Source organism: Mustela nivalis (genome assembly GCF_964662115.1).
Source record: "Mustela nivalis genome assembly, chromosome: 4".
NCBI lineage: Eukaryota > Metazoa > Chordata > Mammalia > Carnivora > Mustelidae > Mustela > Mustela nivalis.
Window position 1 is genome coordinate 101804282 of NC_139023.1, and position 12321 is coordinate 101816602.

The window sequence follows — 12321 nt, forward strand, 5'->3', positions numbered from 1 at the left end:
GAAGAGAAATAAAAAGCAAAGGAATTTTGGAAGAAGGGCTTAGGAATCAATGGCAGTAGGGTCCTCCAAAGTGGTAGAGTGGGACAAGGGAAGGAGAAAGAAACAAACAGAAAGTATTGGTGAAGAGGCTGTGGTGGTTTTTTAAAAAAATCAGCAAATTCTTTGACATGTCTCTCATCAAGAGGGGGAGTCCATATCCTCTCTCTTTAAAAGTGATTGGGTTTTTAGAATTGTCTCCCTGAATAGACTATGGAAATGATCAGAAGTGATGCTATCTGACTTTAAAGATTAGGCTAAAAGAGACTACTCAGTTTCTGTTGGTTTCTCTTGGGACACTCACTTTGACAGACTTGAATGGCCATGGAGGAAGTCCAGTTGCACTGTGCCCACCATAACAAAAAACCATGTTGAAAGGTCAGGTGGGGAGAGGCCTATGGAGCCCCAGTTGTCCTGGTCCCCAACTATTTGAGTCTTCTATCATCATCCCATCTCCCTCCCCAAACATGGGCTTGAGGAAATCTTTGAGATGACTCTAGCCCCAGCTATTATGAGACTGCAACCTCACAGAGACCCTGAGAATGACTGCCCTGAGCCCAGGGAACCTTCAGAACCACCGCAGTAATAAGTAACCATTGGTTGCTACATGTTACCATGTTTGATATAATTTGTTATGCAGTGGTAGAGAATTGGAATCATCCAAATGACCATCAAAAGGAATAGGTTGATACATAAAACCCTACATACTGTATGATTCCGTTTTGGGGAGATACAAACCAGGCATAGCAGTCTGAAAAACCTGAAAACTGGTTACCTTTGAGGGGCGGGAGCCCAAGAATGGTCATGAGCGGCTGCTATGGAAAGAGCTAATATCTAGATATCCCCTGAAAAGAACTAATATCTAGATCTGGATGGTGGTTACACAGATGTATTTATTTGCAAATACGCACTCAGATGTACACTTTAGATGGATGCACTTTACTGTATATAAGCTATACTTCAGTTTAAAAAGTTTAAGATAGGAGGATGATCAAAGAACTGCAAATCAAAACCATAATGAGATATCACTTCACACCCACTGGGATGGCTATAAAACAGAAGACAGAGAGGTATAAGGAAATGGAAACTCAGTCAACACTGTTGAGAATGTAAAATAGTACAGCCACTTGGGAAAAAGTCTGGCAGCTTTTGAAAGGTACACAGTTAGCATATGATCCAGCAATTCTACTCCTAGAATTGTACCCAAGAGAAATGAAAACAAACTTCCACCAAGACCTTGAATGTTTCTAGCTGCAGTATTCATAGTAGCCAGAAAGTAGAAATTTAACCCAGTTGTTCATCCACTGATGACAGATAAATAAAATGTGGCATATCTATACAATGAAATATTATTTGGAAATAAAATAATTAAGTTCTGAAACACACTACAACATGGATGAACCTTGAAAACATTACGTTAAGTGAAAGAAGCACGTCACAAAGAACCACACATTATATAACTCTATTTATATGAAATGTCCAGAATAGGCAAATCTACAAAGATAGAAAATAGATTGGGGTTTCTTAGGGCTGGGGGTTTGGGGAAAATGTGGATTCACTGCTAATAGTACTGGGTTTCTTTTGGGGTGATAACAATGTTCTAAAATTGATTGTGGTGATGGTTTCACAACTCTTGTGAAAATACTAAAACCCACAGAATTGTGTACTTTAAATGGGTGGAATATATGGTATGTGAATTATATCTCAACAAAGTTGTTATCCAAAAGACAAGGGGCTGGTTATACCCTATTGTACAGCAACACAGTTGACTAGCATAAAGCTATCAAAGGGATGAGAAAGCTATCTGTGCTGATCTGGTGCACCCCAAAGAGATTAAAAGGTGAATTGCAGGATGGTGCCATAATATCCTGGTTTTCTACAGGAAAAATATATACATATTTTCATTTACTTCTAATGGCATGAAGAAACCCTAACCGGCTAAACTAGTAACAATGGCGGTGGTGGTAGGGGATGGGTGGTTAGGGAACAGGAGTCCGTGTGAGACTGCTTATATGTTTTTATGTAGTTTTGTCTTTTGAACCAGGTAAATGTAGCACCTACTTTTTCAACTTAATTTAATTCAAAGGATAAGTTAAAAGTTAATTAAATGCACAGTAAAAAATAAAGTCAGGACAATTAATTTTCCTCCAAATGTTGTCCATTAAATATCTAACCAGCTGAAAAACAACTAATTGAAACAAAGGGCAAAGAAACCACACTGATTCTTTTAAGTTGATAGTAGCTTATAAATATCATTCTTCTTCTTCAGGAAAATAGTCATAAAATCATATCTTAACGGAGAGCTAAGTTACACACAAACACACACACACACCCTAGACTTTTTTCCATAGAGGAAAACAAAAGCAAAAAAAAAAAAAAAAAAAAAAAAAAGACTTGCTTGACAGTTTTCCTGCTTCTGTCTTTACACTGAGATGACCTTCTTTTTGGATCCATGTCTTAAGTAGTCATGGTTAGCATTCAAGAACCGTTGAATAGGAAGAGAATACAAAATACAAATTGATAAGCTTCAGCAAAGCATCATGCAGTTTGGAGCTAAAAGGTGTTTGGCATTTGAAAAGAAACCTCCAAGAACTAAGGTGTGGAAATCACAATAAACACGAACCAAGAAACTTTCCTGAGGAGAAAAGAGAAAGAAATGGAAAGACTGTGCGACTAGCTTCAGTTCAGTGCCTACCACGCGTGCACACGCAGCGCGCATGTGCACACTGTGAGCAAGGCCGTTTCACAGGGCTGTGGCTTCTCGCAGGTGCTGCTGGCCTCGACAGCCAGGTGCTGGTGCGGAGCTTACCCGCGCCACGGTGGAATAAACCTGCTGAGCCGCAAGGGTCAGGTCTCTGAGGAGAGCCATGAAACTGCACAGACAGTTCCACAGGATCTTTCGAGCAGCCTGGTTGAACACCTGGAGCTCCTCCACGAGCTGGGCATTGAGGGCCTCGTACTCCTTTTTGGCCAGGTCTGTCTCATCTCCGGCTACCCGTGGCAGGGAGCTGTTGCAGTCCAGCAGTTTGTCATAGCGTTTCTGGATGAGCTTCTGCGGCCCCGTGAATAAGGACAGCAGGGCCGACAGGGGCATCAGGACAAGCCTCTGTAAATGGGCTGCCTGTCGAAAGAAAAGCAATCCTGTGACAGAGTAAGGAGCAACCAGTACAGGTCCTGCGCTATCGCCAGTAGGCTTACTTCCTCCCTGCAGGAGCTCAGAGGACCACGGGAAATTCTGTAGCCAAGTGAAGAGACCTTGTGATCTGACGCGCATGCTGGTTCAGATGGTTAAGCATATGCCTTCTGTTCGGGTCATGATCTCTCCGGGTCCTGGGATCAAGACCCATACTAGGGTCCCTGCTTAGCAGGAAGTCTTTCTCCCTCACCCTCTCCCCTCTGCTCCTGTTCTCTCTCTCAAATGAATAAATAAAATCTTAAAAACAAGAGAGAATGTGATTTATTTATTTTTTTGTCTAGCTAAATCTGCTCGAAGACTTAAAACAATGACTCTAGAGTCTAAAACTGAAAGTAAAGAGTAAGCAAGAAGAGGAATACAAAACCTAAAGTCTGCACACCCAAAATGCACTCCATCTTTCTCTCTACAGCCATTGGGTTTTGTCACTGGGGTCATCTTCAACACTTTGCCCTTCCCCTTCTTTCTAATCGCTGAGTCAAGTGGAGTTACTTCAGTCCATGGAGTGGAAGGCAAACTCCGGTCTCTGACCACTAAGACTGGGCAAATGACTCACCATATTATTCCCTTCCTTTGCTGACAATGAAGGTAGTCTTAGAAAAGACTGTATCCTAGTCCTCCCACATCTGCTCAATTACCCGGCTACCCTGCTGGCTCATTTTGGATAGTGGAACTTCATATCCTATACAGATAAGTACCTCCTTAATCAGGTGTTTTGCTCCTGTGATAGAAACGACAACAGAAGGCACCTGGGTGGCTCAGGCAGTTAAGCATCTGCCTTCAGTTTAGGTCATGATCCTGGGGTCCTGGGATCTAGAGCCACATCAGGCTCTCTGCTCAGTGGGGAGTCTGTTTCTCTCTGCCCCACCCCCTGGTCATGTGCTCCCTTTCCTCTGCGCTCTTTATTTCTCAAATAAATAGTGGTTTCTTTTTTTTTTTTTTTTAAGATTTTTATTTATTTGACAGAGTCACAGTGAGAGAAGGAGCACAAGCAGGGGGAGTGGGAGAGGGAGAAGCAGGCCTCCTGCCAAGCAAGGAGCCCAGTGTAAGCTCATTCCCCAGGACCCGGGGATCATGACCTGAGCCCAAGGCAGACACTTAATGCCTGAGCCACCCAGGCACTCCCAAATAAATAGTCTTAAAAAAAAAAAAAAAAGGAATGACAACAGAGTTCCTGCTTTCTCTTTAAACACATTGAAGGACTAAGCTGATGCTGATTTCTTAAATTGTTCCATTTTTAGGTTTGAGACATTGAAAATAAACTTCATATTAACCTCCAACCTCATGCCAGCACCTGAACATCCTAGATTTACTTTCTTCTTTTATAATTTTTATTTTTTATAAACATATATTTTTATCCCCTAGATTTACTTTCTTCTATTTCTCTTTCCTCCCCCTCTATTCCGAAGCACCCTAGTATCCTATGTTTGCTGACTGCCGACTTTATGCTTTGTCATATACGCATGCGTTACGTGATTATATTACAGCAATTTAGAAGCAAGTTTTTCTTTTGTACCCTGAAAGATGTCCTAAGGAATCAGCATCTGAACAGCAGGTTTTATTAGTTAAACAACCTGTGGTAACTTTGTCTGAACTGACAGGAAATCCACAAGAGAGAGGAAGCCGATCTCTGACTGGCGCTAGCAATAGACTACACAGATTAAATTTGATGTCTAGCTTATAAAATAATCAATATATAGTTTCAGACTGTTTAATGACTCCTTTGACTAAGCAAAGAATCTGTTTACCGTTCTGATAAATTACTATATTGTAACTTGGCTGGATTCTACAGGTAATTATATTACAACATAATTACTATATACATAATTACTATATCTATATATATACACACATATGTGTGTGTGTGTGTGTATATATCCTGTGACCATAGACATAAACCAATTCCAATCCACCTGGGTATAGGAATTATGATTGGAACAAATAAGAATCAGATTTTCTTTTAATATTTTTCCTGTTCAAAACATGTAAACAAGTACTTTTCAAGGTAGATAAATATTTTTCAAGGTTAGATAAAAACACTGCTCTGCCTTTAGATAGATTTTTGAATTCCTATTAACATTTGATTTTTTAAAAGATTTTATTTATTTATTTGACAGAGATTACAAGTAGGCAGAGAGGCAGAGAGGGAGAGGGGGAAGCAGACTCCCCACTGAGCAGAGAGCCCGACGTGGGGCTTGATCCCAGGACCCTGGGATCGTGACCTGAGCTGAAGGCAGAGGCTTTGCTTTAACCCACCTAGCCAGTCAGACGCCCCAACATTTGATTTTTTTCCCCCAACATTTGATTTTTAAAAAGGAGTTTCATATACTTTATTCGTAAGTTAAAACAAAGTCACTTTTATATTGATCATTCTGATAATTATTTTAATTTAGCTTAATTTATCATCTTGTGGTTTCATGCAAGAAGGGGAAGAACACCGCTCTATTCCCACCAAATTCTGGACATGCTTGCTGAGGGGAAGCTGTATACCATGCTGTTATATGGTGCCCAATAAATACTTACTGACTTAATACATTGGGATTAAGCTAAAGAACAAACTCTTAAGGACTTTTCTGAAATGGGCAGTCTGTAATTAAGCCCAGAAAATGTATCAAGAACTAGCCACATTGTTTCCATTTAACATACTTTGTAAAAACGCCTCTCTCTCTCTCTTGCTCTCTCACTCTCATTTATCTAATTGATCATCTTAGTTCAGATGTAATCCTGACTGGTACCACATTCCCTGGTACCACAAAATAAGAAGCTTCTGAATGTTTTCTACTAGGGGGTGGGGTTGGATGACTTCCTAGGATTTGGAAATATGTGGGGCTATTCACTGGATGTCACAACTTGAAACTGGGGAGACATTACTGAGATTTAGATCCTGGTATGCCAGGAATGCTAAACACCCTCTAACACAAGGGCCTCTCAAGGAAGAACTGTCTGACCCAAAATGCCAATAATGTCAACACAAAACTGCCACTTTCAAGGATCTTCAAGATGATGAAGGAGTCTATTATAGCTTCTATATAACATAGTACTATGGTATTATAATACTTATGGAACACAAGATACTAAATTAAAATTAGTACCACTCAAACTAATTTACCAGCCAAGTATTTCTAGGTTCAAGAATATTTTAAGGATTCCCAAGCTATGTTTTATAATTCTGTATATTTTATACAACTCCTAGAAAACAAATATTTTACCACAGAACAGAAGACTTATGACTCATAGGTAAAGACTGGTTCTCGATAAAAAGGCTTTACTGTCCAGTATATACTGTGTTGATAAAAGTCATGTCTTCAGAGAGTATCTTCACTCTACCTATAAGGACTCTGGACTTTTCCAGAGACTCCTTTAGGAAAATCACAGCTTTCCAACTTAATAAAGCTATCATCTATCACATGCAGACTTAAACTAAATGTTGATTTTATTTTTTTAATTTTTTTAAAGATTTTATTTATTTATTTGAGAGAGAGAGACAGAACAAGAGAGAAAGAGAGAGCACGAGGGAGGTAAGGGTCAGAGGGAGAAGCAGGTTTCCCACTGATCAAGAAGCCCAATGTGGGCCTCAATACCAGAACTCTGGGACCAAGACCTGGGCTGAAGGCAGACACCCAACTGACTGAGCCACCCAGACACCTCCAAAATGTTTCTAATAGCTACTCAGGGGTGCCTGGTCATGATCCGCCTTCAGCTCAGGTCATGATCCCGGGGTTGTAGGACCAAGCCCCTTGTTGGGCTCCCTGCTTCTCCCTCTGCCTGCCACTCTCCCTGCTTGTGCTCTCCCTCTCTGTCAAATAAATAATAAAACCTTTAAAAATTAATAAAATAAAAGCTACACAGAACTGACTGCTCCTAGAAACACAATGTAGAATCCTCTTAAATTTTGATTGTAGTAAAAAATTCTTCACTAATTCACTTTAAAATAGTTAATAATGAAAAAAAAAATCTGCTCCTATTCAAATCTACTGATACTGACATTCGTATTTGCTTTAGTACATGTTTTATTTCTAACGCCAGAAAAACAAATAAAAATCAGCTTTCCTTTTAACCCCGCTTTCTAACTTATCTGTGAATATAAATAACTTACAAAGTCACTGCAGGGATTGGGGGCATTACTTGGGGTCTCCGAATGGCTCCTCTCCTCCTTATCTTTGTTGCATGAGATCTCCTGGAGCGCCATCACACTCTGCAGCGCTAAGGGCATGGCATCCTGAAACCCAAGAACATAGTCACAAAATGGGCCAAGTTCTGAAGTTCTATACCATTAAATGTATCCCATGTGTATACTTCATCATCATAACCCTCCATTACCACTGAGAGATCAATACCAAAAAAAAAAAAAAAAGGAAAAACATATCATGAGTACTCTGTACAATGATTTACTCGTGACAATCTATTTTCTTACTTTCCCCCTGTGACTTTCTCCTACTATTCTGTATGACACCTTTTTTATTAAGTGGACTCCACCTTAAGTTCCCTCATTGGCCATTCTTCAGTATTCAATTCTTACTGAATCCCTTATTTTATGGTTCAGTCATTTAGGATCTGCCTTTGGCTCAGGTCATGGTCCCAGGGTCCTGGGATCAAGCCGCATGCACTGCTCAGCAGCACTCAGCAGGAAGCCTGCTTCTCCCCTCTCACTCCCCCTGCTTGTGTTCCCTCTCTTTCTCTCTCTCTCTGTCAAATAAAATAAATAAAAATTTAAAAAAAGAAATCACTCCTTTTTGATTTATGTCTTCAGTTTTCCTTAGTGAATTTATTGCCCTTTTTAAAAGAAGATGCTCATGTTTTTGTTGAATGGGTTAGTGGAAATAGAAGACTTTCCTGTCGATGTTCCCAAGATGCATTCACTTCATGAAATGTATATGAAGGACACGGTTCCCACTGCTGTCTGGCTGTTATAACTAAGTTTTGGTTTTCTTTTCACAGAAAGCAGAGCTTTAGGAAGAGGTTAGCAAAGGTAATTATAAAATCAGGCTTTGCATCAGTTAATAAATGAGAAAGGAATGTAGCTTGTTGGTTACATAACATGGAACTTTTTCTCAAAATCATCATGCCTGTTAACCTAATCCTCTGTTGGTATGATAATTTCGTATGCAAGTAAACATCTGCTTCCAAAAATTGATATCCAAGATAAAAACTGGAAAATGGGAAGGGGGCATTTGTTAACGGAGTTACATAGAATTTATGTCTATGTCTCCCAGTCATGCCCATTATCAAGATGTTGCTGGGGACACTATGTCTTCTTTAAGAGAGCCATTCTGTCTCTACTGAATATAATTATACTGCACTTCCATCAGTTTGGTTATGTCTACTGAGTCTCAACAAGGGCAGGAAAACTTGCTAGGGGGTTGGAAATCCAGTGCGGGTGCTTTTTTCTTCTACTGTGGTTGTGTGGGAATATTTGCATATTGGAGTTCTTATTATTTTTTAGAATTTATTTTCCTTTACATTGATTTTCTTTTATGTAGACCTACCTACCTAAGTTTGAACTACCTGTGAATTTCATTCAGAACTCTAAAGGGGTCATGATGAAACATTGGTTACAAAATAAATAGAGGTGATCTGTTCATCTAGGGTGTGTGATCGTATGTCCTTTTTTAAGTTGGCTTCTCAGAGACTTAGAGCTAAATTTGAGATCCACACGTGGCTTTCTGCAGTTTTTTTACGGCCTTTATGTTATATTATTTTTTTTAATTTTTTATTTTTTTTTAATTTTTTATTTTTTATAAACATATATTTTTATCCCCAGAGGTACAGGTCTGTGAATCACGAGGTTTACACACTTCACAGCACTCACCAAAGCACATACCCTCCCCAATGTCCATAATCCCACCCCCTTCTCCCAAAAATCCTCCCCCCAGCAACCCTCAGTTTTTTTTGTGAGATCAAGAGTCACTTATGGTTTGTTTCCCTCCCAATCCCATCTTGTTTCATTGATTCTTCTCCTACCCACTTAAGCCCCCATGTTGCATCACCACTTCCTCATATCAGGGAGATCATATGATAGTTGTCTTTCTCTGCTTGACTTATTTTGCTAAGCATGATACGCTCTAGTTCTATCCATGTTGTCGCAAATGGCAAGATTTCATTTCTTTTGATGGCTGCATAGTATTCCATTGTGTATATATACCACATCTTCTTGATCCATTCATCTGTTGATGGACATCTAGGTTCTTTCCATAGTTTGGCTATTGTGGACATTGCTTCTATAAACATTCGGGTGCACGTGCCCCTTTGGATCACTACGTTTGTATCTTTAGGGTAAATACCCAATAGTGCAATTGCTGGGTCATAGGGCAGTTCTATTTTCAACATTTTGAGGAACCTCCATGCTGTTTTCCAGAGTGGCTGCACCAGCTTGCATTCGCACCAACAGTGTAGGAGGGTTCCCCTTTCTCCATATCCTCGCCAGCATCTGTCATTTCCTGACTTGTTGATTTTAGCCATTCTGACTGGTGTGAGGTGATATCTCATTGTGGTTTTGATTTGTATTTCCCTGATGCCGAGTGATGTGGAGCACTTTTTCATGTGTCTGTTGGCCATCTGGATGTCTTCTTTGCAGAAATGTCTGTTCATGTCCTCTGCCCATTTCTTGATTGGATTATTTGTTCTTTGGGTGTTGAGTTTGCTAAATTCTTTATAGATTCTGGACACTAGTCCTTTATCTGATATGTTGTTTGCAAATATCTTTTCCCATTCTGTCAGTTGTCTTTTGATTTTGTTAACTGTTTCCTTTGCTGTGCAAAAGCTTTTGATCTTGATGAAATCCCAATAGTTCATTTTTGCCCTTGCTTCCCTTGCCTTTGGTGTTGTTCCTAGGAAGATGTTGCTGCGGCAGAGGTCGAAGAGGTTGCTGCCTGTGTTCTCCTCAAGGATTTTGATGGATTCCTTTCGCACATTGAGGTCCTTCATCCATTTTGAGTCTATTTTTGTGTGTGGTGTAAGGAAATGGTCCAATTTCATTTTTCTGCATGTGGCTGTCCAATTTTCCCAGCACCATTTATTGAAGAGGCTGTCTTTTTTCCATTGGACATTCTTTCCTGCTTTGTCGAAGATTAGTTGACCATAGAGTTGAGGGTCTATTTCTGGGTTCTGTATTCTGTTCCATTGATATATGTGTCTGTTTTTGTGCCAGTACCATGCTGTCTTGATGATGACAGCTTTGTAATAGACCTTGAAGTCCAGAATTGTGATGCCACCAACGTTGGCTTTCTTTTTCTATATCCCTTTGGCTATTCAAGGTCTTTTCTGGTTCCATATAAATTTTAGAATTATTTGTTTCATTTCTTTTAAAAAGATGGATGGTACTTTGATAGGAATTGCATTAAATGTGTAGATTGCTTTAGGTAGCATAGACATTTTCACAATATTTATTCTTCCAATCCAGGAGCATGGAACATTTTTCCATTTCTTTGTTTCTTCCTCAATTTCTTTCATGAGTACTTTATAGTTTTCTGAGTATAGATTCGGTGTCTCTTTGGTTAGGTTTAGTCCTAGGTATCTTATGGTTTTGGGTGCAATTGTAAATGGGATTGACTCCTTAATTTCTCTTTCTTCTGTCTTGCTGTTGGTGTAGAGAAATGCAACTGATTTCTGTGCATTGATTTTATATCCTGACACTTTACTGAATTCCTGTATAAGTTCTAGCAGTTTTGGAGTGGAGTCTTTTGGGTTTTCCACATATAGTATCATATCATCTGCGAAGAGTGATAATTTGACTTCTTCTTTGCCGATTTGGATGCCTTTAATTTCCTTTTGTTGTCTGATTGCTGAGGCTAGGACCTCTAGTACTATGTTGAATAGCAGTGGTGATAATGGACATCCCTGCCGTGTTCCTGACCTTAGCGGAAAAGCTTTCAGTTTTTCTCCATTGAGAATGATATTTGCGGTGGGTTTTTCATAGATGGCTTTGATGATATTGAGGTATGTGCCCTCTATCCCTACACTTTGAAGAGTTTGATCAAGAAGGGATGCTGTACTTTGTTTGGAGATTTTTAATGACTGTTTCAATCTCCTTACTGGTTATGGGTCTGTTCAGGCTTTCTTGGTTCAGTTGTGGTAGTTTATATGTTTCTAGGAATGCATCCATTTCTTCCAGATTGTCAAATTTGTTGGCGTAGAGTTGCTCATAGTATGTTCTTATAATAGTTTGTATTTCTTTGGTGTTAGTTGTGATCTCTCCTCTTTCATTCATGATTTTATTTATTTGGGTCCTTTCTCTTTTATTTTTGATAAGTCGGGCCAGGGGTTTATCAATTTTATTAATTCTTTCAAAGAACCAGCTCCTAGTTTCGTTGATTTGTTCTATTGTTTTTTTTGGTTTCTATTTCATTGATTTCTGCTCTGATCCTTATGATTTCTCTTCTCCTGCTGGGCTTAGGGTTTCTTTCTTGTTCTTTCTCCAGCTCCTTTAGGTGTAGGGTTAGATTGTGTACCTGAGACCTTTCTTGTTTCTTGAGAAAGGCTTGAACCGCTATATATTTTCCTCTCAGGACTGCCTTTGTTGTGTCCCACAGATTTTGAACCGTTGTATTTTCATTATCATTTGTTTCCATGATTTTTTTCAATTCTTCTTTAATTTCCCGGTTAACCCATTCATTCTTTAGAAGGATGCTGTTTAGTCTCCATGTATTTGGGTTCTAATCAAACTTCCTTTTGTGGTTGAGTTCTAGCTTTAGAGCATTGTGGTCTGAAAAGATGCAGGGAATGATCCCAATCTTTTGATACCGGTTGAGTCCTGATTTAGGACCGAGGATGTGATCTATTCTGGAGAATGTTCCATGTGCACTAGAGAAGAATGTGTATTCTGTTGCTTTGGGATGAAATGTTCTGAATATATCTGTGATGTCCATCTGGTCCAGTGTGTCGTTTAAGGCCTTTATTTCCTTGCTGATCTTTTGCTTGGATGATCTGTCCATTTCAGTGAGGGGAGTGTTAAAGTCCCCTACTATTATTGTATTATTGTTGATGTGTTTCTTTGATTTTGTTATTAATTGGTTTATATAGTTGGCTGCTCCCACATTGGGGGCATAGATAGTTAAAATTGTTAAATCTTCTTGTTGGACAGACCCTTTGAGAAT

General features: G+C 39.4%; 1 protein-coding gene across 4 annotated transcripts in view; it reads right to left on the reverse strand.

Annotated features, from left to right (window-relative positions):
* The window catches only part of ARHGEF38 (Rho guanine nucleotide exchange factor 38), a 151314-nt gene that overhangs the window by 16052 nt on the left and 122941 nt on the right, over nucleotides 1-12321 (reverse strand). For 3 of the 4 annotated variants that reach the window (XR_014311302.1, XM_082729173.1, XM_082729171.1), the window contains 2 exons: nucleotides 7326-7448; nucleotides 2846-3157 (listed from right to left, as the gene is read on the reverse strand). Coding sequence is in view for 3 of the 4 variants with exons in the window: in XM_082729173.1 (XP_082585299.1) it covers nucleotides 2846-3157; nucleotides 7326-7448 (435 nt within the window). In the remaining variant the exon portion in view is untranslated. The remainder of the gene's footprint in view (nucleotides 1-2845; nucleotides 3158-7325; nucleotides 7449-12321) is intronic. The other variant, XM_082729172.1, reaches the window with a different exon arrangement.